Here is a 27027-nt window from a genome sequence, read left to right on the forward strand (position 1 = left end):
GTTTCTTCTTGTTGTTGAAGTTCTATCTATTTTATTGAATGATGCAGTGGATCAGAATAGGCTGAGGGTTTTAAACTAGTTGAAGGAGGTAGTTGTGTGTCTCATTTGCAATTTTCAGATGACATAATTATCTTTTTGGATGCTTCTATAGTGGAGGTTAGGAGACTTCTCATCATTCTTTTATTGTTTGAAATTCTTACTGGTTTAAAACTCAACTTGGAAAAGAGTTCTATGAACAATACTGGAGCTGATGCTTTGGTGCAAGAACTGGATGTAGAATTGGGCTGCAAGATTGACTATCTTCCTATCACTTACTTAGGAATGCCTATTGGTGATGGTATGAGAAGTGTTGTTATTTGGGAAATTGTAATTCAGAAAATGAAGAAAAACTTACTCATTGGAAGAGGAAATATCTGAATAAGGAAGGAAGAGTTCTTTTAATTAGAAGCACTTTAGAAAGTTTAGCTGTTTAATTCTTATCTTTACATTATGTTCTTGTCTCTGTAGAGAAGAGAATGCATACGATTATGAGGAAGTTTCTGTGGGGGGAAGATATGAGGATAATAAGAAGATGAGTTGGGTCAACTGGAAGAGAGTTTGTACCCCTATGAAGAAAGGTGGCTTGGGCATTAGGAATTTAAGTTTGGTGAACAGATCTTTGAGAGAACAATGGCATGGAAGATATTGTAGAGAAAAGACAGCTTGGTGGAGGAGATTAATATGTGAAAATACTAAAGCTTCAGAAAGTGATCTGGTGCCATTGCAGGTTAATGAAGCAGTTGGAAGGAGCTTATGGTTTGACATTTTGAAGTATAATACAGACTTCTTTGATGATGTCCCTGTGCAGGTGAAGAATGGAGTTTCTATAAGGCCTTGGCATGACTGGTGGCTTGAAAAGATAACTCTTAAAGATAAATACCCAAGACTTTACAGGATTAGCCATCAAAAGACTTTCTTTGTGGCATATTTACATGCAGCTGACTGGAATTTCGTTTTTTCAAGAGATTTAAATCCTGCTGAACGAATAGATTTCTTGGAACTCAAGCATGATATAAGATATGTTAGATTGGTTACAGGTGAAGAGGACGATATTATTGGTGACTGCTCAGCTAAATATTTTTATATTTTGTTCACTGAATTAGAGACAGATTGGGAATACGCAAGAATTTTAGCGAGTAAATTAGCTCCTCCAAAGGTTCTTTTTATATTTTGGGCTGCTCTTCGTATGTATCTTCCAACAACGAGTATGCTTCAAGACAAAGGGGTTGTGATCCAATCAATTTTTTGCTTGTTATGCAGTGATTCTGTGGAGACGCTGGAGCATCTGTTTATTCATTGTGAATGGGCGACACATATTTGGAGTAGCTTTATTGCTACACTGCATATTGGTTGGGTTATGCCAGTTCATTTCAATGAGATTTTGCTGGGGTGGAAATTGTTTCTCATATCAAAGAAAATGAAGGTGGTTTGGCACTTGATTCTGTTTGCTATCTGCTGGGAGTTATATTTGGAGCGTAATAGAAGAAATCATGGAGGAAGAGCCGAGTCTAAAGATGAATTGATCTATGCAGTTAAGCTGAATATTTTTCTCTGGAGTATAGACACAGGAATTTTTCAAATGTCTCTTCTAATCAAGTACTCCATCAATGAGAGGATATTATGAGTATGTAATATGCTTGTAAGCTCTTTTTTGGTGGGTCTTTTGGTCATTGTAAATACCCTGTACATACCTTTTTCTTTTTAATATATCGTTCCTTTTCAAAAAATTAAAAAAAGATCGAAAAGATCGACTTCAAAACCAGTTAAGATGAGATCGAAAACCAATTTTCCAGTTGTTTCACGTGTTACATCTAGAAAACGGAAAACTCCCAACCATGATTGGGTTGATGAATTTCTACAGTCGGGAGTTCTCATTATAAACTTGGCCGTAAAGAATACGAATATTTTTACGGTTAGGTTTGGAATTTTAGGAAACCAAGTTACGGTTTGGTTTTGATAAAACCTAACCGTAAATTTTCAAAAACACACACATACATAATGAGTTACGGTTTCGGAAAACCAAAAACCCAACTGTAACTGGTTTATGATTGGGTTTTTCCAAATTTTACTCAATTACGGTTAGGTGTTCATCATTACTCAACCGTTATTCTTATGGTTGGTTAGGAAGGGGAAAACCCCAACCGTAAATTGGTATGAAAAGTTAAAAGATGCAATATTTGGTTGGATGAATCACAATCTCCATCATAAGGTATGTAAAATTTGGTTTCTCTATTATTTGAGGGTTCACTAACCTCAAATTTCTCACGAGAATCACTCAATTTGGCTGGGCGAATCAAAATCTAGAGTTTTCAAAAAGAATCTATTTCCTCCAAAAATCAAAACACTATTCTATTTTTCTATATCTAACTATAAATCAAAATTATTAATCTAGATTAGATAACTTAATTCAATGGTTTAGACAATATGAAAATATTTTAGATATGGGGTTTTTAATTGTGAAAAATACTAGAACCCTCCTATTGTATGGGTTCAACATATAGAAGCCCCACTAAATGAATCATACATTGTCAACTCCATACTTTTAGAAAATGATATTGCTAGGCCCAAAATATCAAATTTTCTTCAGATCTGGTCCATAATTAATTATTACGAATTTTAATAATGGCAACATTACCCTTTAGTATATATACAAGAGGAATATCAGAATACATTTTTATACCTCTTTCGATCTTGAGAGCTCTGGCGATTTTTGACTGAGTATTCTTTTTCTTCTACGAATAATTTTGTAGATATGAATCAATTTGATTTTATGGATCTAACAACTTATCATCAATTACGTCACAAATCAGGCTCACTCGATTTGATTGATTCTTCTTTTGAATCTAGGTTTTAGCAAAATTCATTGGAGAACTTCAAATCTCCCCAAACTCAACACGGATCATCCTCAAACGAAGTATAAGGTAAGTTAATTTCATCTTCTCTTGTTACAGTACTTCGATTAAGTGATTTTAGTTGATTGATTTAGAAAGGAAATTTCAGAAAAGCATTCTAGGATTTCAAAAACCTAAATCTTTCAAATTCGTTTCTATTAACTTCTCTGAGTCAAAATCAGATTTTAGATTCACATTCATCTACTCGCTCTGATCATTTTAATGTATATATTTCAAAGAATCTTGAACAAAATTTTCAGATATGTTCTTCCTCGAAATCGTAGTATCTCTCAATTTCTAGCTACAATCTAAAAATTGATTTGAGATTCGATATCAATGAATCATCGCCTTTATTACCCCTAGAACTGATTTGAGTTTCATCTAATCTTAATTTTCAATTTCATAGGAACTGATGTCAACTTGTTTTGTTCTTGATAAATTTCATAAATTTTAATGTTTTTTCTTTTAATTTGTTCAAATTATAACAACAAATGAAATTTATTATCATGGATGGAACTATGTATCTAATAGAAGAAAAATCTGCTTTGAGTTTCATTGTCAGTTCAGTCTTATACCAAGTATCTAGTAATGAAGAAGATGTCATCGATTCAGAACATGTACGAGCTGAGATCTCTGCAACCTGAACTCACTCATAGCAACCGAAGTTCCCATAATACATCTGTGAATTGATATCGAAGTGTAATGAACTCATATCTTTAAGTTTTTGATTGAATTTTTCGTGTTTTTTTTTCTTTTAACTTGATTTTAGTAGTTTGTGTATGAACTGTTTTGTACAGATTGTACGGATAACCGACTTTCCATTCTCGTTGTACTCTACCTTTGTCACTGACGCTCGCCATGGTTTCAACAAAGTATGTATGTTTTCTTATGTTTATTATTGTTTGTTGCTGCTACTGTGTGTATCCATGTCTTTAAGTTTTTGTGATTATGTCCTTTCTAAGGACTCTGTAGATGGTTTTGTTCTTCGGTCAATTGCAACAAACATTGGCTCTTTTCTTCAAGGATCAGTTGAAGGACCACCAATTGTTGCTGCAATAATCTACATAGTGCAGGTACAATGGTAGCACCTTTTGTTGTTGAGTATCATTTTTCTATGATAGATGAGTTGTTGATATAACCATTGTTTTCTAATGTTGATCTGTTCAGTTATAGATTGGAGGACCATACTTGGCCATTTATTTGTGGTCATTTATGTTTGTTCTGTCCCTTGTGATGATGAATGCGTACCCTATCCTAATTGCTCCATTTTTCAACAAATTTACCCCAGTGAGTATATTGCAACAATTTTAAGATTTCTCTGTATTTGTCGAACTTCTTCCTTTGTAAAATATACCTCTCAGGGTAGCGATCTCAAACTGCTTTAGTTTGCTTGTTATAAAAATTCTTTGTTTTCCTTTTCTCCAAAGTGTTTCCAAAAGCACATGGTTGATGATTAACACCTTCTCCTTTACTATTGATGTTGTTGTTAATAGCTTCCTGATGGAGAACTCAGAACAAAGATTGAGACTCTTGCTTCCTCTCTGAAATTTCCTTTGAACAAGCTCTTTGTGGTTGATAGATCTACAAGGTCAAGACATAGAAATGTGAGGATTCATCTCTATACTTGCATCTCACTCTATACCTGCACTTTTCTTCTTTGTGCTTCCACAGATTACGCTTTACTGCTAATTACTTCCTGAGAGAGTCTGAGACCTAGATTCTTTCTTCGTGGTGTCTCATTTTCGAATTTTGTGTTTACTATTTTTGTATTGTCTCCAAAAACATATCTTATTGGCAGGTACTTTATTGATATCTTCTTCTGATATGTGTATGGAAGTGTTTGTTCTAATTTGTTGTCTTTTGAACAGGTTTATATGTATGGGTTTTTCAAAAACAAGTTTATTGTGTTGTACGACACCTTGATTCAACAGGTTTGTAGCCACCTAACACATGGTTTATCTACATTCAAATATTCTTTATAGTTTATCATTTCTTCTTTTCTTCTAATTATTGCAGGTAATTTATGTTTAGAACTAGTGTCGTTTTCTACTTGGAGTATGAAACATGTCATCTAGAATAGTGATCTGTAGAACGCTGTCGATTGTCTGCATTTTATGTTCATTATATATGCTTTAAACTAGTACTAGTATAATAATTTTCGGTTGCTGGGAAACAACATTAAGATTAGGTTTGTAGAGCATGTATTTCTTATTCTTCGTTGGGATTAGCTCTGTAACCCTTACTATATGGATGTGTAAATCCTAGTTACATATGTCATATGAATGTGTAACTCTTATTTACACTAGTCACATACCTGTGTAAATTTGGGTTCTAATTTTTGATGAACTACTTTATTTATTTTTGTGCAGTTTATTTGATGTCTTGATTTTATTGTACGTGAGAGAGGGGATTTGTTGTTGTAGATGGCATTGAAGCTTAGCTGGTGAAGATGCAGTTCACAGGTGAATTGCAGGTGGTATGAGGATGGAACTGAGCATGGGAATGGTTATTAACAGGCTATTGTTCCTAATTACAGGTTATGGAGGTGTTGATTTCAGAGTATGAAAGTTCACGGAGAGTTGTATGAGTGTGCAAGTGGTACAGATGCATATTTGGAATGAATTGGTGCTGTTATTGTAGTGATATAGCTATGGGATGAATGGGAATAGCTCAGGTATGCACTGGTTGAAGAATCAGATGGGTTTGAGTTAATGATGCTCAGATAGATATATGTTAGGAGTTAACATTACATGTACTGGTGCAGCTGCAGTTAAGACAGTGGTAATGGAATAGAGGAAATTCAGATATGGAGTAAGCTCTTTCAGGTATTGATCTCTCTTACAATTTGTCTTCATCATCGTGTTTGTTTGATAAGTTTCACAGTGATTGTTCTATATGCATAGTTAGGTGATTTCTACGAGTTAGGTGTAAGACATTAGAGTCTTAGACATTTCTTTGCATTATAAAAACATGCGTGCATCCGCACATTAATTTAGTTGTATCCAAATATAAAAACTTTGAATTATAAACACTGAGGTCTTTTAACCATGTTAGTTTGATTCTCAGATGGAATTTTTGTTAGAGATGCACAATTAGACATAGTAATTGCTGAGTATACATGTCATATGTATGTGTAACTCCTAGTTACACATTCTATATGCATGTGTAACTTTTCCTTACACTAGACAGATGCATGTGTAACTTCTAGTTACACAAGTTAGATGCTTGTATAACTCCTTGTTACACATTCTAAAATGAAAAAATCTTATAACCAAAAAATTATACATGCTAGGTATCCAACTCATATGCATGTGTAACTGTCAATTACACTAGATAGATACACGTGTAATTCCAATTTACACTAGATAAATGCATGTGTAACTCCTAATTACACATGCTAAGATAAGTTAGCATGTGCCTTTTATGTAATCATTGCTCTATAATTTTGTCTTGCAATTATTCTCTAATTTTGTTTCTTTATTTTTTTGTCCATCCAACCTAATTCTATGGATGTTTATTCTTGTTTGCAGATGTGCAAATATATTGGAATTGAGAAAGACAAAAAAGGAAGGAAATATTTCTATTATAGGATATAATGGATTATTTCTAGGATTTCGCTTTCCATATCTCGTGTTTGAATTCGTTTATTGTGTTCAAACAACTATGATTGTAGTAATTGATGAACTGACAAATTATTGTAAATGAAAATTAAAGTAATACATATATTTTATGATGAATAACTTGTAGATAACCTTACATATAACATGTGTAATAAAAAGTTACACATGCATATGGATGTGTAACTTGTAGATACACATGTCATACGTATATGTAACTTCTGCGTATACATGTGTAACTACAGAGTACACATCTATGTACAAGTGTAACTTTGCATTACACATTTTATATGAATGTGTAACTTCTGGAGACACATGTCATATGCATGTGTAAGTGCTGTGTACACATCCATATTTTGGTGGTGGTCGGAAGCGGTGGCGGTTGGTGGTTGGCGCTGCTGGCGGTGGTGGTTTGACTGGCGGTGGTGGTCGGAGGTGGTTTGACTGGCGGTGGTGGTCGGAGGTGGTTGGTGGCGGTCGGAGGTGGTTGTGGTGGTCGAAGGTGGTTGGAACCAAATCATAATATTTTAATAATTTTGGGCGTAAATTTAAATTTTATTTAATTATGGACTTGACAATATAAATAAAGATATCAAGGTCTTTTAATAATTTGGGATCTAGATTTAAACTTCTTTTAATTAAGGACCTCATATTATGGATTATTCATGGGTTGGACCTTAGCCTAAGTTTTCCTTTTTAATTTTACTTACGGATGACCCTATTAATGTTTTATTATGTAAGTCCGTCTATTGCTTTTATAAGCTCCTATATTGGGCTTCTTTTATTTACTTTTTGTAAACTGAAATGGTAAGTGTTCGACACTTTAACCGGCATACTAACCTTAAGCATATGAGTAAGAATTTTTTTTTTTTTCTTTAAAAGCAAAACTCGTAAAATTTTATTAATAAACGGAAAAAAAGAATAAACAGGAGGGAAAATTAATAATGCATGCTACTGTAAATTATACTTATGCTACTTCTGAGAGTAGGCAAATGATACGTGGTCTGAGTTCGAAACTTGCGAGCACTAAATTCTTCATGGATATGGAAAAAAGAAGAGAGTATGCAAATGAAAATGATGAAATTGGGTATATAGTACTCTTCTAAGAGCAACCACAGTGGACGATCAAACCTATAACTATGATCCAGAGACGAGACACAGCGAGACGGAGTAAAGATTAAAATCCGGATCAAGACTAAATTCCAGACTATATTTGGTCGGGGACCAAGACCAAAACTATATATAGTCGAGCGGACGTATGATGTTCGTTTGTCACCGGGCGTGTATATAATGTGATCCTGTTGATGGGGCGGGAATATAATGTGATCCTGGTGATGGGACGAGCATATAATGTGATTCGGAGTGAGGCGTACATATAAAATTCGCCTGATGGTTGATGGGGCGTGCATATAATGTGATCCTGTGATGGGGCGGGCATATAATGTGATCCTGGTGATGGGGCGGGCATATAATGTGATCCTATGTATACTTTTTCCCAAACGACCAAATTTACTCTTCCACCCTAGTATAACACCACGGACTAAACTTAAATTTGATCGATTTTTTTGGTCTTTGGTCTATGATTTTGATCGCGTCATTGCAGTTGCTCAAAGGAAATATGAATTGGAGAAAAGAGAAAGGTACATTCAGGGCTTCCGTGCGTTTCTTTGGGATTTGAAGGAGTGCACAGTTCATCTCCAAGTGCACCTTAATTTAATGGATATAACTTCATTTGCGGATGTGACTTACAAGCGATTCAAAGCACGCAGTGTCTCATGTTTATGTCGTACATGCGTATATTGTATTTGCATATTCGTGCAATCTTAGCAGCATTTTTGCAACGAATCGCGCCCTACTCGGCAGAAAATCAAGTTTCAACTTGAAGAAGCAAGTTGACATTAAAAACTAATTAAACTTAATTAATTGTTAATGTACTAAGATTTAATTGCTTAAGTGTGTTAAAGCGCCATTTTCGATTTTCCGAGCAAGTGGTCGACACTTCCCAGACAGAACCCGCATCTCGAAACATAAACAACTACTTTTTTCCTTTAACCTAATGCAGCAACGGTGCTATAACAGAAGGTAGGATTGGCTATTAATCTTCACCTCAAGCTATCCATTCATCAACGTACATTTAGCATTAGCAAAACCTTAGTAGCCTTCAATTCATTCATTCGTCACAATGGCCGTTGCTAAGTCTACATTGGTTTTCTTTATCTTTGCCTTAATCACCATTTCTGCAAACTTGCGTAAGTATATATATGCATGCTATATTTTCTTGTATGTTTTTCTGGTGATGGTCAATTCTCGATCGTTGCATTACAAGAACTAATTTTTCCTTTGTATGTGTATGAATATGCAGCGATGGCATCAGCAGCTGGGGTTCAATGCGCTACTGACTTGTCCTTGAATCTTAATATCCTTACCGGATGCGTTTCAGATGCGCAGTGCATTGATTTCTGTAACAAGGAGTGCATTGCAAAGTTTAACGTCAATGCATCAGCTTCATCCTGTGTGCTTGGTCTCCTACAACTCTTAGTTAAGAGCTGCTCTTGTTGTTGTGCCTCACTCTAGAGTGCACGCTACTCTATGAGTAGTTAGATTATGACCTCTAGATTACAAAAACTACTACATCCAGAGTGAAAATGAAAGACATGGAGAGGGTTTAATAAAATAAAAGCAGAATGCAGTTTAATTATTTAGACTGAATTAATCTCATATAAGTGTGCGATGGCTATACTTATGTAGCAATTCACATTTAGCTGCTAGTTTAGGGTCTTGTTGTTGTTTGGTTAGCTATATATGTTCGTTCCTCATTCGATAATGATATGGGATCATGTATTGTTATTCGTCTGATTCTCACTTGAGCTAATTAATAAGCTTAAATGTAATTGGTGGTTCAATCTTCATTCGTACTTATAATATATGCACGTCTTTGTTACGGTTTTATAAATCTGTATTTGGCGGTGCACTCCTGCATGCCTTCCTTATTCTAAACCAGTGTAACTTTTACAGCGACCAGAATAACAAGGCATCATATATGTCGGTGCATATTAACTGGGTTAGAGGACCATATATAGAGCATGTCCATCTAGTTTAAGAGGTACTTATGCGCGCGCCTAAATTATAAGATCACACATCTACAATCCAAAAAATTTAAAGTTAATTTTTTGACATTTTCTCAACAGATTGACTCAATAGGGAGAGTTTTCCATAAATTGATCCTCCTTAGAGCAACCACAATCATAAACGGGACTAAAGACCAAACGCCATACCAAAAGCTAAATTTATTTGGCATTTTCAGAGGTCAAGCGTAGTGGTGAAAGACTAAAATTTAGTCAGGCGAACAAAATAACAACGTATGAAATGGAACGGATATACAATGAGCGTACAATGGTCAGGCGTTGGTATTGTGGGCGTATGTATGGGACGAATGTATTTTGAACGCCTGGTGTTGGGCGTGAGTATTACTAACGCCTGGCAACAGACGGAAATGAAAGACTACGCCCAATCAGCAGACGGAAATGAAATACTACGCCCGATCAGCAGGCGGACTTATAGCAAACGTCTTGTTGGGGGAGTAATTATTGTATATGTTGGGCGGTGATAGTATATGCGCTTGATGTGAGGCGCTAATAATACTCTCGCCCCAATCAGGCGCTGATAATACTCTCGCCTCAATCAAGCGCCCTTTATATCACCGCCCCATCTCAAGCGCCCTTTTAATAAACGCCCCACTGTCAAGCGGCCCTTATACTTACGCTTAAACCATACGCTCATTATATCTTCGTCCCACTATACTTGGGTTTGGTCTGGGTTGACGACTAGTTTTAGTCTCAAACCCTAAAAATCCAGACCAAATATGCTTATAGTCTGTTCCACTACGCTTCCAATCCTGACCAAATTTGGGTATAGTCCCTAATTATGATCGTGATTGTGGATGCTCTTACATAACTAGCTAGCTCGTTGTAATGATATAATTGTAATCCAAATTTCAAATCGAGCAATAAAAACTCCAAAAATCCTAAATAGATATAAGCACTCCCAAAACTTCGCTTTAAAAAAATTCCAGACTTATGCAGCCTTTATAGATTGCATTAATTGTTTTTTGAGATCAATGTATGACTGGTCTCTAAATTCCCATCGGAGCACCTGAGTACGTAATGGTAGTTAGCTCGCGACTGAGGCTACACATCCCAGTACTGTTGGTCTTAGGGGAAGGATAAGAAGAACGTAAAAACAAACCTGAAACCTGAAATTAAAAAGAGGCAATTCTTTCCTATTTTTTTGATCCTCATTTCTTAAGTAAAAACATATATGCTCTTTTAGAACTTATTGGTCTATCTGATTAATTCTCCTTATTAATGTAGGAAATACCATTAGGTCCCAGGAATAACATATTAGAGAGAGTCTAGTCCAGTTGACTCAGTCAACTGTCTGTTTGGTCCTTTTTGAAAATATAAGTTATAGTTTGGTCCTAGAAATTATGGTTTGGTCCTAGGGTGATGTTATGGATGATGTAATTGTCATCTTGTAGTAGCAGAAATACCCTTTTGAATAAGGACCATATATATAGTCAAAAAGTAAGAGAGAATAAATCATTTTCAGATATACTTTCTCTCACCTCTTTTTTTTTTTTTCCAGATCTACGTTTTCTCTGGTTTCTTCTTTTCTTGCTGCTACATAGAAAAGATGAAGATTCTCTAGGGTTTTAATTTTGCAGAGACGATGTGAAACAAGAAATGATGTTGCTGCTGTTGAAGTTCATCGTCTCCATCTTTTATTTTCCTTTTTCGTCAACTGTTGATGTGAAACAAGCAGCAAGATGATAAAGACGACGGAGAAACAAGAAGAAAACGATGACGATGATTCTGCTGCTGTTTTTGATGTTCGTTGTTGAAGAAGAAGAAGAAGAAGAAGAAGAAAACGATGACGACGATTCCATGGATTTGCTGCTGTTTTTGATGTTGTTGTTGATGATAAAGAAGAAGAAAACGATGACGACGATTTCATGGATTTGCTGCTGCTGCTGTTTGAAGACAACGAAGATGATGCTACTGCAGTTTATTTTTACGAATGAACTCTGATTTTCATGGATTTTTTTGTGTGTGTTCATATAAAGAATGAACTCTGTTTTTTTAGGTTTTTATATGGAGTTCATTTTCTGGAATGAACTCAGGTTTTCTTAGGTTTTTATATGGAGTTCATTTTCTGGAATGAACTCTGGTTTTCTTAGGTTTTTATATGGAGTTCATTTCTGGAATGAACTCTGTTTTTTAGGTGATTATATGGAGTTCATTTCTGGAATGAACTCTGGTTTTTTTAGGTTTTAGATGGAGTTCATTTCTGGAGTGAACTCTGGTTTTCTTAGGTTTTTATATGGAGTTCATTTCTGGAATGAACTCTGTTTTTTTTAGGTGATTTCTGAAAAATAAGTAGAAATTAACAGGAGTTCATTTTGACGAATGAACTACTATAAAGAATAAGTAGAAATTAACACGGAAGGGTATTTTTTCCATTTAATATTTTTAAATAATTATGGACCAAATAGTATAAAGGCGTTTTCCCAAATGACTAAACAGGCATGGGCCCACCTAAAAAAGGACCAAAAGATTATTTTCCCAATTTTTTTTTTTTGATCGATCAAAAGGAATTGTAATAAGAAACACACAAATAGTGCGCAAGCGAATACACCAAAATAAGGGGAAAACAACCCCAACCAAAGCGAAAAATTCCAGGGATATACAAGAAGCAACAAAGGCCTCTAGACAAACCTTAGAAACCAAGAAACCAAATTACTTGCGAACTAAATCAAGAGTGCAAGTTACATTTAAGTAAGATTTTCATTTACATCTTCCATAGTAAAACTCTTGTGATTTTTCGCCACCACTAAACTTTTCATTATAATTTTCCTTCGAAGAGGGAAAGCTTAGCCCAATTATAGTACCAAACTCCATGAGATTACCCGCCGAGATCTTACTAGGACTAGTAAGGGGTTCGAAGAGCATTATTTTCCCAATATTAATACCAAGGTTGAAGCTTAAATAGATCTTAGAGTTGTCGAAGCTTTCATTTGATAAGTTTTGATTTAAATAAGCAGTGTATGGAATTACTCAACATTTGGGACCAACTTTGTTATTAGTCGTATAGAGTGGGTAGGAATAACTACAAAACCACATGCCACAACACGGCAATATCTATTCTTCTAACTCCATATACGGTGAAAACAGAGAAAGAAAATGTGGCTGTTGATCCATATATGCTCTGGAATGTGGTATAACGTAATGCATACAATACAGCTGCTACTTTCCAGAGAAGGAAAATGAAAAAGATGAAATGGGTAAATTACTCATGTACTCATCGAAGGGCAATATGCTTAGGTATAAAGAAAAACTTATTGGTACACCAAAGAAGTGCTTCATTGAAATTTGAAGAGGTACGCGTATTCATCTCCAAAACTTTTTGAAAGAACTGTAGCCGAGGCAGTTGTCTCAGGTGTTCGTACAAAAGCTTAATGCAGTTTATTTGCCCAAGACGTATTACTATAAGTTAAAAGGAGATTATTTCATTTGCGGACGGGACTTGGGAGAAATCCGCGCAGTGTCCCATATGTAACACATGCATATATTGTACTTGTATCTTATTTCGGTCTCAGCAGCATTCTTGCAACGAATCTCGCCCTTTCTGGGAGAAATTAATTCAAGTTTCAATACGAAGAAGCAAGTGCGATTAGACACTAATTAAACTGTTAATGTACTAATTAAGATTGAATTTTGCGACTAACTAAAATCGAAACCAGTTTTGATAGAAAAAACCGGTGTGCGCCATTTCTGATTTTCCGAGCATGTGGACGCTTCCCAGAATCCACATCTCGAAACATAAACAACTATTTTTCCTTTAACCTAATGAAGCTACGGTGCTATAAATAGGAGGCAGGATTGGCTATTAGTTTTCATCTCAAGCTATCCATTAATCAACATACATTTGCCATCAGAAAAGCCTTAGCATTCTTCAATTTATTCATTCATAACAATGGCCGCTGCTAAGACTACATTGGTTTTCTTTATCTTTGCCTTGATCGCTATTTCTGCTAACTTGCATAAGTATATATGCTATATTTTCTTATATATTTATTTGTTGGTGGTCGATTCTAGATTGTTGCATTACAGGAACTAATTTTTTCTTTATATGTGTATGAATATGCAGAGATGGCATCAGCAGTGGGGGTTCAATGCGCTACTGACTTGTCCTTGAATCTTAATATACTCAACGGGTGCACTTCGGACACTCAGTGTCTTGATGCATGTAACAAGGAGTGTCTTGCAAAGTTCAACGTCAATGCGTCAGCTTCAGCATGTGTTGCTGGTCTCCTTCAGCTCCTAGTTAAGAGCTGCTCTTGCTGTTGTGCCTCAATCTAGAGCATTCTAGTTTATGACCCCGGCTAGCTATAAGCTATCGGGTTATAAAACTATTGCAATCCAACTAAAAGGAAAGAAAGAAACTTAAAATTTTAAAAATAAAAGCAGCATTTTAATTATTTAAAAAAGTAATTAATCTCATATAAGTGTGTGTCGCTATACTTAAATAGCTTATACACTTAGTTAGCTGCTAGTTAGAGTCGTCTGGTGTTTGGTTGTTTGCGTCGTGCAATATTGGTATGGATCATGTAAGATTTTTCATTTTAATCTCACTTATGCTAGCTATCTTCATCTTATGTGTAATTCGATGATTTAATCATCATTGATCTGTAACTTGTATGTACGTCTTCTTATGATTCTATATGAAATACTCTGTTTGGTATAATGGCACGCATCTGAATACTTTTTCAAAGAAAAGATTTTGATGAGAAGGGATAATAAGATACCACTCAAGGAAATAGACTTTACATGAGAATATACACCAATCCAGGTGATATAATTTGAAGTGTTTGTGGACTGCATTCCTCTTCATTTTAGTTTTTGTTTGCAGGCCCTTGTAAACCTTACCATGTCCAGATTTGAGCCAAACTGGGAAGATGGATGTGGTGGGTACCCATGTGAATTAACTATTTAGAGTGTAAGATATATACTTGTGCTAAGTGGCAGCTCAATATCACAAATTGCATCTGCTTGCAAGTTCACAACTTTCCTATTTGTAGTGTCTTATGAAGAAATCTTATTTAAGGAAGCACACCAGTAGAAAAAAGTGTCCTTAATAACATGAGGAGTCCAGATGTCTTTACGTGGAAAGATATGCAAGTAGATGATTCTCGTTCAGAAATGGCTTTGTATGCGACTCTGTAAAACATACCTAGAATGTGTGGCACTGATCTTTGTATCGGGGGTGTTGATGACGAGAGTAGGGATATGGATATGAACGAATACCTTTACACCTTTAAGTTTTGTTAATTTGGCAACACCCATTTCAATTTCCATCAATCAAACTGTAAGACTACCGTTGCATTCTAAGAAAAGATTTGCTGAAATTAAGAAGTGGCTCCAAAAAGTACCCAAAGGAATAACAGCCTGCAGATTCACCTATGATGACCTTGCCAGTTTTATAACTGTAAGTTGTAACACGCTGTAGCTAGCCAGTTCTTAATTCGAACTGCGTATTTTGATTCAATCTATCTTTCCCTGAAGTACAGTTTGTACAACCATATACCAAGGGCGTTCAAGAGTTGTTTTAGTTTGTTGCAGGTAGCATTGTAATCAAGTAATCCTACTCCAGTAAGAGAAGAACCATTTTCATATGTATCTATACCAAATGGCAAATGGGCATAGAACTGTGACATTACCGCATTTTTGCTTGGCAACCTGGTTTTTCCTGCACAATTAAAGCCGATGGTGCTGGTAATAAGGTTAGCCATGAGAGCTGCAACAACATAAAAAGTTGTAGAAACACTAGACTGATGAGAATTCTGTAAGTTAGAATGGCACTGAAGAGAAGAAAAGTTCAGCAAGTTAGACAGTTGACACGGATTTAGATGGCCAACTATTAAATCCAGCAATCCATCTGACCGTATCCTAATTAAGCAATTACAGACGTGAACTTAGCCAGAGGCCACTGCAAAAACTCTCAAAAGAGATTAAAAGAAAAAAAGAAATGAACTATAAATGTCATATATAGATCAGAGGAAGGGCACATTTACTGTTACAACTCTAGTTCTAAAGTGGCAAAGCGTTTAAGAATAACCTATTTGTGCCCGATGGATAGGGGCCGAAAAAGAACAGAAACAACCTAACCAGTGATGATGCGATTTATTTAAAGTACATTATACTCCATCTGCTGGAGTTCTTATTCATTAGTCTCTCCTAGTAAGAACCTATTTTTAATATACATGCACCTTAAAACAGCATTAATGGAGTGAATCAGCAAGAAATACGATATAAGCACAATTCTCTCTAGTCAGATTCTTCAGTACCCACATCCATGGTACCTTCACTCCTCAATCCCATCCTTGATTCTATGGAAGCCACATCAGCTGCTATTTACTTCATATCTCCATCCCATCCTTGATTGTTGCATTCTTAAGTATAACTGTGATCCCTGACCTAATGTAGAATCCGTCATTTGGCCTGTCTGCTTCTTCAACACCCTAAAACATATAAAGACGTGAGAGAGTTAGAAGCATAAAGCTTGAGCAGCATATTGCAGAAAATGATCTCAGTTTGTTTTCTCGACAAGTTTATCATAGCAACTTACGCTCTTATTTGCAATGACCACATCTGTTCCTATCCTGGCGTTTTTGTCAATTATGCAATTCCTTCAGAAAAATCATTGGCAAATGGTCAGAATGAAGTTCCAACAATCTTACAGATGTGCATACACTTGAGAACAATAGAACATTCCGTTAATATAACTGTCTAATTGACTCACCTGATTTTGGTATTATGTCCCACACCAACTGGAACCTTTCCATCTGCTAGAAGTGCTGCAATTTCAGATTCTGTTTGGTATTCATCGGCACCCATCATCATGGTGTCCTGAAACAAGTCAAAAAAATCGTGTAACTCTTGACTGTACATGGAAGTAGGAGCGAAAATCTCAAATGAAGTTTCTATTCTAGCAGTCCCTGTTCTGTGTAAATTCTTAAGTGCTAAGATAAGCCTATGTATTTGTGGCATCACCATCCTCGTTGAATAGACCTGGCATTTAGAAATTTCTACATGCATCCTTGTTAAGGGCCATGAAAAATACAGCAAGAGTAAATATGTTACTCAAAACTTATGCCAGCTCACCTGTAACTCAACCCCATACTCTAAACGAGAGCGGACACCCACGACTGAATTCTGCACACTACATTCTTGTAGGAAGCATCCATGTGAAATTATTGAATTTAGGATCTGCAAGAGGATAGCAAAACAAACATGAGAAGTGAAAGATAAATGAACGGGAAAATTTTGATTATATGTGAACCCACATACCCGGCATTTTTCAACTTTGGTTGGTGGCAAGAATCGTGGAGATGTAAAGAAAGGTGTCTTTGGGTCAGAAAAATCAAAACTCGAAGGCTGCAGAATGGGATAAAAATAAGCAATTGATGGAAAGTTTAATAGCACAGCAAGGAAACACGTAACGCGGGTCTCTCCTGCATCAATAGATAATGTGCCAGTGAAACGTTTACTGGCTGCACAAAGTTAGCAAGAAAGAACTTACCTGTGCAGCAAGTGCCATGTTAGCATCAAAGAAAGATTTAATAGTTCCAATATCCTCCCAATAGTCATTGAATAGATATGCCTGTTCAGTTTACCGTTCAACAAACTCATCAGCTAAGTAGTACACAATTACACATCTTCTGTTTTCTTTTTAAATGAATTAAAATGTAGGGCAGAAAGATGCCAAATGCAAGTGCAGACTGTAGAGATGTTGATAACCCTTACTTGGACATTGAGGTCTTTTACAGCTGATGGAATGATTTCAGATCCAAAGTCATTTGAAGTGGGATACCTCGACTTCAGGAGCTTTAGTAAAACATCAGTTCTAAATACATAAACGCCCATAGACGCAATGTATGGAGATTCACTGGCTTTCTTTGGAGACAACCCCAGGACAGTAGTGTCAACTTGCTGCAATATACCAACCACGATTCTCAATCATAATAAAACTATCACATTAGCTACAGCAATAATTCCTACTTCAACCAAATAGACTTCATTTTTATAAAGATAAAGCGACTATAGCAATGTTATTATCCTTCCGTTCATCACAATCAAAGAAAGGTAAAGATTCTAAAGAAAATAACGGAAAGATATCTGCCTACCATTGCTTTCAGATCAGCCCCCTTTGGTTTTTCTGCAAATTGGATGATGCGACCAGAACTGTCAATTTTCATCAATCCAAAATCTGATGCACGGCTGAAAGATAAAAGTTTGAATTGTGATGCAGCCCAACAAGCAATTATATACACATATAATTCGAGAGAAAAAGTAATACCTATCATCCATAGGTATGCACGAAACACTAATATCTGCATTGGTATCGATATGCTTCTGCAACACCGCACGTCACCAATGGAAATTATTAAGCATAGAGAATCAGTTTAGTCGTTAACATGTCATGGAACTGATTAAGATACCTGCACAAAGTCCATGTAGTCCATTCTGTAAAGATGATCGCCAGACAAGATCACTATATGCTCAACGTTCTTGTTCTTCGCATCCTGTATGAAAAAAATTCGAGAAAGCAAGGCCCGTCTTAGTGATTAATGGCAGTAGGAAACTACACGTAGACACTACGTTCTATTTTTCTAGAGAAAATGTTCATTTTGATGTAAAATCTCAAGTAGGTACCTCAAAAACCCATGTGAACTGTCTCACAGCATCAGCTGTTCCTTGGAACCACTTCATTCCTGTTTCCCCTGGTGTCTGAGTCGCAGCCAGGACCTGTTCCAGTGAATTTTAGTAATTTGGCAAATATATGCATCACAGTCTATCCAGCAAAAACAGTACTACTTCACTTCCTTTTTGAGTACACAATTTGTGGTATTCAAATGAATCATACAAATTATGATAACTGATAAGATGGGTATGCAGATAATTGAACTACTGCTATTGAATCAAACCTCAACAAATCCGTCTCCAAAATTCACACCATTCCCTAAGTTGTATGTGCGAGCAAGGTGACGATTCAGGGAAGCAGAATTGAACTGAGTAAGAACGAAAATCTTGTTTATGCCACTATTGATGCAATTGCTCATAGGGACATCGATAAGCCTGTAGTTTCCTCCAATTGGGACCTATTGATTAAACCGGAAAAACTCATTAGCATACAATTTAAACAGAATTTTGTCTCAAAAACAAAAAACACCAAATGAAACAAAACCAATAACTCTTCTGCAAATTTGGTACTGAATTCTCGCCTCCGAGATCTTAATAATACAAAATGAGACAGAATAAACTTATTTTTCTTCGAATTCAGATACATAGAGATCAAACAGCTACAAAGCCATTGTCACGAATTCGCAATTGAAATCAATAATCATAATCTTAATTAATATAATCTGAACCAAATGCAATAAAGTTTAGTTTATTCTTACAGCAGGTTTGGCTCTTTGCATAGTAAGAGGGAAAAGGCGAGTTCCAGCCCCTCCACCCAAAATGATTGAAGCTACACTTTTTGGGTCTACTGTTTTCTTTTCAAATACTGGTACTTGATGGGTCTGCAATCAAAACACATTAAAAACCAAAAACACACTTCATAATTATGATTTGATTAAAGGAAACCCTTTAATTTTTTAATTCCATAAATAAATTAGTACACATTTAACATAATGATCTATGGATTTGGAGATCCATTTATTAATTATAGGAAGAATAAAATCTAATGTTACAGAGTTTATTTATTAAAATCATACATACCATTGTCTCTTTGGTGACATGATCTGCAGTAAGAACAGATGAAACAACACCAATACCACCATTTCCTTTAATCGTTCTACTATTTCCATATTCACTCTTCAAAAAATTACTTTTTTTCAAAACCCTTTTACTATTCATTAAACTCCCTCCTTCTCTGATCTTCTCTCCCCAAAACCCATTATCAATTCCTCCTCCTTTGCCAAGTTTCACCAAATGGGTATTGGCTTGCAAGGTTGTATAACAAGCCTCCATTATAAAACCCTTGAAAGAATTGCAGAAAGTGTGTTAAAGTACACTCCAAAAACCCTCTGTTTTGATCACAGAAAAATTGTCAATAAATTGTAAAGGAGATGTTGGGAAAAATTAAAACAACTTTAGAAATAAACCCCTGAATGTCTTTACTTAGGTATGAATACAACTATTGAATGCCCAAAACATAAAAAAGGATCAAAAATTTTGAACTCCTATAACTTTGGTTTGATCAAACAGCAAAAACCCAAATTCTGTCACTAGCGAACAAACAAGTTTCTTCTGGTTTCTAAGTGAAACACCTAGACAAGTTGCAGAAAACAAAACCCAGATCAGAAAAAACTGATGAAAATGTGAATCAACAAGAAAGTGAATCAGTAAAAAAGAGAGAGAAAGAGTAATGAGGGAGGGTTGGCGGTATTGTGGGCAAGGGATAGTTTTATTGGCATTTGAACCAGTCACGAGAAATCTAATTGGTTGGGTATTAACGTGGCAAAGTTCCACGAGTTTTAGCTATTATTTGGGATCTCTAGACCCTAGTTAGTAACTTCGCGAATGATTCACGAATCATTCACGAATTTTTCCGTATCACGAATTTTACCGTCTTATTCGCGTACGTTTACAACTCCGAACCCAAGTCGCGTATTATGTGGCATTCCCGGATTATTCGCGAATCGTTCACGAATTTTACGTATCCCGAATGATACGTCCGCTTAATTCGCCATACATTCTTTAGTTTTTACTTTTCAAAGACTCCACTTTTTGGGCTTTACTGCCTCCCGAACATACACGACCGAATATTAGACGTGTTGTAATTTTTATGAAACAAAAACGATTGAAGAGATTTGAAGGTGAAGGTGAGAGAGATCTCAAACTCACTAACCAAGCATCTAAACCACTATACGACGTCCTTTTGGATAACTAATGTAATATATATTATTAATATCATCATATTGAGTTTATTTTTTTCTTAAATAACTCACACATATGCATAAAAATTGGTCTATGACCTTATAAATACAAATTATTTGTTATATATAGATACCGAATTTTCAGAACCGAACTCACATTTATAAATCGAATTATACACGCACGTATGACGTTCCGAATTAATGACGAATCACGTCCCGTTGACCGAATTTTTGACCGAATCTGGATTTTACAAAACCGTATAATACTCGTACGTTTGCCGTTCCGTACGTTTGCCGAATCCCGAATTGCTAACTAGGCTCTAGACCAGGGATTCAAACTTTTTTACATTTTCTCAAAACTTTGGCATACATTTTCTCCTGATTTTCTATTTTTTTTACTTTTTATTTTATTTTAATAAGACCTGATTTTCAACCTCTATAATTTTGAACGGCCTGGAATTTTAAACTTTTAGAGCATATTCCGATATCAAAAGTAAAACTAATTTTGTTTCTTGCAGAAGTTAGGAGCAAATATATTTTGCTCAACAAAAAGTTGTTTTTTTGTTTCTAGACATTGTTCTGAAATTTTACACCCTAATAACATAGTTTTAATGCTAGAAATAAGACTGTTTCTGCTTCTCTAGAAGTAGAGTAAGAAACAAAAACATCACAGAAAAGTTAATTTTCTGTTTTTACAAGTCATTCTGAAACCGTATACCCAAATTAACTTTTGATTTTTCGATTTCCAACAATCAAAAAATAACTTCTACAATGACAACCAAACAGACTGTAATTAACTTCTTATTTTCCACTTCTAGAAATTAAAAAATTATTTCAGAATATTTATCCAAACGCGCTATTAAGCTCTATGTTCAATGTATGCTTGATTACACAACAACAGTAACAATCGGCGCAGAAATCCATAAAAACATCTTAGTTTGTAAGACGTGGAAGCCATTTATTTTAGATAGTAAAGACACTAATTTGTTAAACATTAACATCAATAATTTGTTAGGATGTTAGGAACTACTCTAGTAAATTAGAAAGTTATTTCTATGAACCAATGCACAACGCAATTTTCCTCTTAGCAAATACATTTATTCCAGACCGTATTTCACATGGAAATGCCAGCCACTTGCAACCTAGTAAGCGATAGCGATGGCGATGAGTTTAGGAATATGAGTACTTGTGTTCTTGAAAATTGACATTTTTGATGTTGATACTAAGAGAACCTTCCTTAATTGTGAGCGTCTGATTCTATCAACAACACCTGCCCACCACAAATTAGAGACGCTGATTTTTCCATGAGTCCACCACGTGGGCCATAACGTTGTATCTTTGTCTTTGGCTCATGGGATTCATGTCCCGCCTCCCTCTCATGTGTCCTCCATCCTTTTCTTCTGTTCTATAATTCCGCAACAGAATAAAACAGTTCCATACTTATAGCATGTATTCAACTGATTCAAATGTTTCACTGCAGTGTTAAATCGACAACTAGCTAAACTACTCCGATGGTAACTGGTGTCGATAGCCTATTGACTTTACCACAGTGACACCCGGCAACTTTAATAAGTTGCTTCTCGATTAAAAAAAAACAAATAGATCTGTGCCCGTGCTACGCACCCGATATTTTATTTCTTTTAATTTGGTTTATTTCTTTTAATTTGGTGCGTGAGGATTCTCTCCATGCGAATGCATTTTTGATTTGGCGTGCGCGGGGCTTCGCCCCGTCCCGTGGGGATGCATTTTGATTTGCTGTGTGCGGGGCTTCGCCGCGTGTGTCCGGGCTTCGCCCCGCCTCGTGGCAATGTATTTTTGATTTGATGTGACGGACAAAACATTAAATAAGCGGAGAATATGTGCATATTTTATTTATTTTTCATTTTATGTTCGCAGAAAATATGTGGATTTTTTTGCCCTTTAGATATTAATTTGGAAAAATGAGTCCTTATACGGTAGATACTCGATTTCCAAATTGAATTTGGACTTCCATAAAATTCTAAACACGGTAGGTTAGGTTTTCCTTTTGAGTTTGTAATTTTTAAATCAATCGTACGTTGCCAAGTGTCTCGCGAATTCCAAATTGAATTTGGTTTCCTTTTTTATCTTTTACTATTCTTTTTAAACCAATCATATGTTGCCAAGTGTCCTCACGAATTCCAAATTTAATTTGGTTTCTTTTTTTTTATCTTTTCCTATTTTTTTAAAACCAATCATACATTGTCAAGTGTCCTCACCAAAATGCTCGTTTCACAAAACTCAAAAAAGATCTATTTCGGCTAATAAAAAGCATATGGTTTCCTCACCATTCAACGTGAGAGTTTTATTTGTCTAGGCCTTTTAAGTCTTTAGATTAGTATTAGGGAAATTTCAAAGAACTGCGAACTTACTAATTGGTCGAACGATGGGCTGCTAAATATCACTTATTCTATTCAGAAAATTTAATCCTCCATTGTCATTCTTCTCAAAAAATCTTACCAAAACGTAGGGGTGTGCAACGGACGGACGGTTGCGGATTAGGGGTCACCCGCAACCAAACCGTCAAAGTTGCGGATTTGGAAAATCAAACCGTGACCGGCCCAATCATCCCCGGATTTCATATCCGCGGATTGTAAGAACCGGTTGCGGATTAACCGCGGATTTGGTAAAACAAAAAGAAAAAAAAAATTAGCTAGACTGCTAGAGCCGAATTCACAGCCGTAATTGTTGTCTTGAAGTATATAAATTTCCCAGCAATTATGTCTTCCGTGTGTTGATTCTGTAAGGCGACCTGATATTAGTATTGTAAATGCTGCGAAGGCCCAAGGGATATATTGTTCTCATCCAAGGATCTGGTGAAGTAATTCCTGAACTATGTGCTTTATAAGTGCAGCACTTACAGATATTCCAAAACAGACGAGGCCCATTAAGAAAGTCCGAGAATATTATAAGCCTCAAAGGTTCTTGGTTGCACTATGCTGCGCTTGTAAGTACTGAAAACAATGCTACTAGCATGAATTTGAACTTGACGGTTCATTGCAAGCATTCAAATAGATAGATAAGTAGGTTGCCCTGCGATGCGGATAATCCGCGGTTTTTAAAGCCCACCCGTAATCGTAACCGCACCGCATGCGAATTTGAAAATGCATCCATGTCCGGTCCATAACTCTTGCGGATTGGTTTTCACCCGCAATTTTACGGACGGATACGGATAAAATTCGCGGTTACGGATTTTTTGCTCACCCTACCAAAACGCAATGATGATTTTTGTTGGTAACGATAACCATTGCTACGTAGTGAAAACAGATTGATCTGTGGGGCCCTAAACTGTGGAATCAGAAATTCATGGAATTCATGACTTCTCCTGACTTGTAGTAACAAATGGAGGATTCTGGCCGGACATGTGGCGAATTGCTTAACCGCTGCTCCTTAGACATGGCATGGCGGTACATGTGACAGTACTATGACTCGCTTTATGTCGCGAGAGCCGAGAGATATTTTACCTTTGAGAATATTCTGTATTGCAAAAAAAAACAAAACAACACTGATTGAGCTGCACTTCACTGAACTTCATGACTATGGGACAAAAACATCTCCAAAAGCTTCTCAAACATTTTCCCGTCACTATGCTCGTTGCATTTCTGCGGTAAAACTATGGACAATGAATGAGATTACATGGCTTTATTCCGAGTGCCATGAAGACATTGTCCATGAATAATAACGGCCTAAAAGGTACAAGAAACGCAATCATAGATTAACTCGAAACAAGAAGATATCTATGTACAAAGAGCTGTGAATCACCCCCATGGTGCTATTAAGCAGCTAGAATGGATCACCAGACCCATGGATAGAAACAGAAATCAACCAAATTCAGAAGTAATCTCCAGTTATAAGTTTTAGTTTCAAACACGAAGGATGAAGGAAAGATTTGAAGGAAAAATAGTGATGAGGGAAAACAACAAGCTATTAAAAGATAAATTTTCACATGGATTGTTGGAAATCTGATGTCCACAAAGAGTACCTAATGTGCTATCTTTTCCTTATCAGCACAATCAGTTTAGAGCTCGTACGATCCTAGGGTCTAAATGTTTTAGAAGCAAAATGGAACTAAATAAAGTAAATATGTCCAAACAGAATAACGAAAAATTTCTAGTGAAACTGATGATCCAAACGACAAGTTAGTAAGATTATATGGATTGATTTGGACTTATATATTTTGGAATTCATGTACACTAATAATGTGAAGATGTCATTGTAAGGATATATTACATGCAATTTCCGAATTAATGGGCCATATTCGCTGTAAGAAATTATCATACAATGTAGTACTTCTCTCCATCTTTACTAAAACTAGTTTGTCACCAATGCGGTGCACGGATAAGTTTCTTGCTTATAGATTATTGAATGTGCATTATAAAAGAATATTAAATGTGCATCATAAAATTGGGTACAAATCAACAAATATAATAGTCTTCTTACAAAAAAAATTAATAAGTTAATAACTGAGTTGGTGTGAAAAAAAATATTACCCAAAAAGAAATAAAAAGAATATAAGCTCCAATAAATATAAGTCCCAACTCCCAAGGGAGACAATGAAATGAAAATAACAGTGGTTCTCTATGAACCGAGAAAAAAAACTGTGGCAAAACCGCCTCTCACAGGTTTCTGTCTTGACTATAAAGTATTCTTCTATGTCCTTGTAAGGAATGATAGTTTTCTTGGATGAAAAGTGCAGATTTGTTTCCTCTGTATAGGTAAAAAGTATTGTAATTATATTAAAAATAATAATGAAGGGGGCTTCAGAAGGATGTTCCATCACGTTAATTCGTTTCATCATTTATCATTGCAGTCACTAACTGAACCCCCCTCATCCAATAGCTATGATCAAATGCGATAATCGATCGGTTGTTGGTTATTTAGGCGGCTAAGGTCATGGAAGTTGCTCCTACTCCATTCAATTTATGAATCACATGATAATGAGTTAATATGCCGTTATGTTATATTCTTAAATGAATACGTGGCGAAGGATGGGTTATTTTGGGTTGAGAAAATGGAATGCACATAATGGTCTCCAGACATGTGTCTCCGACAGATATTTCAGCCGGGCATAGTCTAAACTGTTTCCCTTTTTTAAGTTTCAATTTCAAGAACAATTAATATTCAATAGTTTTATTCTCATCATTCAGATAAACTGAGCAAGAAATAAGAAATATTTAGATGATTTTATTGATAAAATCATCTACTGCGCATCATTACCAAGTACCTCTTCTCTCAACGAACATAAAATCTTAAAGGAGGTAAACCTTAAAGGAGGTCGTCTAAACTGCACCACTCTATCATCACCAGTCTATACTTTTCTACTCTATTATCACCTTTCCGTAATAACAAAAATTACCCATACTACCAACACTTTAACTTTGACATCGTTAAGAAGTCTAATTTTCTATAATTGGGAGTCAAAATTAAATATTAAATATTAAATAACAATAGACTGGTGGTATGTGTGATTTTTTGAAAGGCCTTCAATGTATAATTAGTATACGTCGCTTTCTATTTTATAATAGCGTGTTCGCTTCAAGTTGTTAACATCCTAGGAATTGGATTGCAGGGTAATCCTTTACAGCAATTCAATTCCTGGAAATGGATATAAAGGAGATTTTTTGAAAGAGGAAATAAAATAACGAATTAGGAGGGTAGTATAACTATTTATTATCGATTACCTTGATTCCAATTACTTTCCATCGATGAATCAATGGAAAAGAAAACAACAGATTTGTTAGTGCTCTTCGGTTGGGGGAATCGGCCAAAATAAAAAATATTAAAATCGTTCATGGATTTCAATAAAGTCATCCAAATATTTTATTTTCTTCGGTTAGTATACTCTCCTGAAATAAAGAATGAAAATAAAGTTAATATTTCAATCCCAACCATATTACACTCTGCTTCGGAAAAAAAAACATATTAAATTCGTTCATGGATTTCAATCTATAACATCTCTTTGGTTTTTTTTCCATGAAAAAAATCAATTGATATATAAATATCACACGTTATAACTTAGTGAAAGTACAATACAAAGTCACTGCTTACAATGTAGACGAAAGAGGAAAACAGAAATTTACATGAGCCAGTTTACCAAACAAAAATCTCTACCTTGACCAACTCCGGGTCCAATGGAAGCAAGCCCTACTTACGACCAATCCGGCAACAATTATGAATCTCTACACTTTTTTAGGCGTGAGAGTGTTAAGCTCTTTTATTAGTTTAATGACGACCTCTCCAACTGTAGGTATTTTTTACGGCTGCCCATGTAACAGCCTAAAGGGTCCATTATTGGTAAATCATAACTATTCCCTCCTGAAGTTACATTGGGTATTAATAATTAGTAATCGGTCAAGGTTAATTTAATTTACATTCGGGAGCTGTCAACTCAATCAACTTGAACATGTTGATTTTTTTCTCTTATAATAATTGAAAGAGAAAGCTAGGGTTGAAGTTCTGTCGA

The 27027-nt window shown here is 35.6% G+C and overlaps 1 protein-coding gene across 2 annotated transcripts; it reads right to left on the bottom strand.

Annotated features, from left to right (window-relative positions):
• Positions 1 to 15619: 15619 nt before the first annotated feature.
• Positions 15620 to 20067, bottom strand: LOC113288675 (glucose-1-phosphate adenylyltransferase large subunit 1-like). Of its 2 annotated transcripts, XM_026537793.1 has the most exons (14): positions 19387 to 20065; positions 19065 to 19187; positions 18591 to 18764; positions 18319 to 18411; positions 18105 to 18188; positions 17963 to 18018; positions 17790 to 17883; positions 17410 to 17595; positions 17186 to 17266; positions 16954 to 17040; positions 16768 to 16872; positions 16406 to 16512; positions 16232 to 16292; positions 15620 to 16124 (listed from the first exon to the last, which is right to left on the bottom strand). In XM_026537793.1, the coding sequence occupies exons 1-14, from the start codon at positions 19636 to 19638 to the stop codon at positions 16023 to 16025; spliced, it is 1605 nt and encodes a 534-aa protein (XP_026393578.1). In that variant the 5' UTR covers positions 19639 to 20065; the 3' UTR covers positions 15620 to 16022. The 2 variants fall into 2 exon arrangements, with proteins under 2 accessions (XP_026393578.1, XP_026393576.1); XM_026537791.1 differs by having other exon boundaries at positions 16768 to 17040; positions 19387 to 20067.
• Positions 20068 to 27027: the final 6960 nt, after the last annotated feature.

The sequence above is a fragment of the Papaver somniferum genome, chromosome 6, assembly GCF_003573695.1.
Source record: "Papaver somniferum cultivar HN1 chromosome 6, ASM357369v1, whole genome shotgun sequence".
NCBI classification, from domain to species: Eukaryota; Viridiplantae; Streptophyta; class Magnoliopsida; order Ranunculales; family Papaveraceae; genus Papaver; species Papaver somniferum.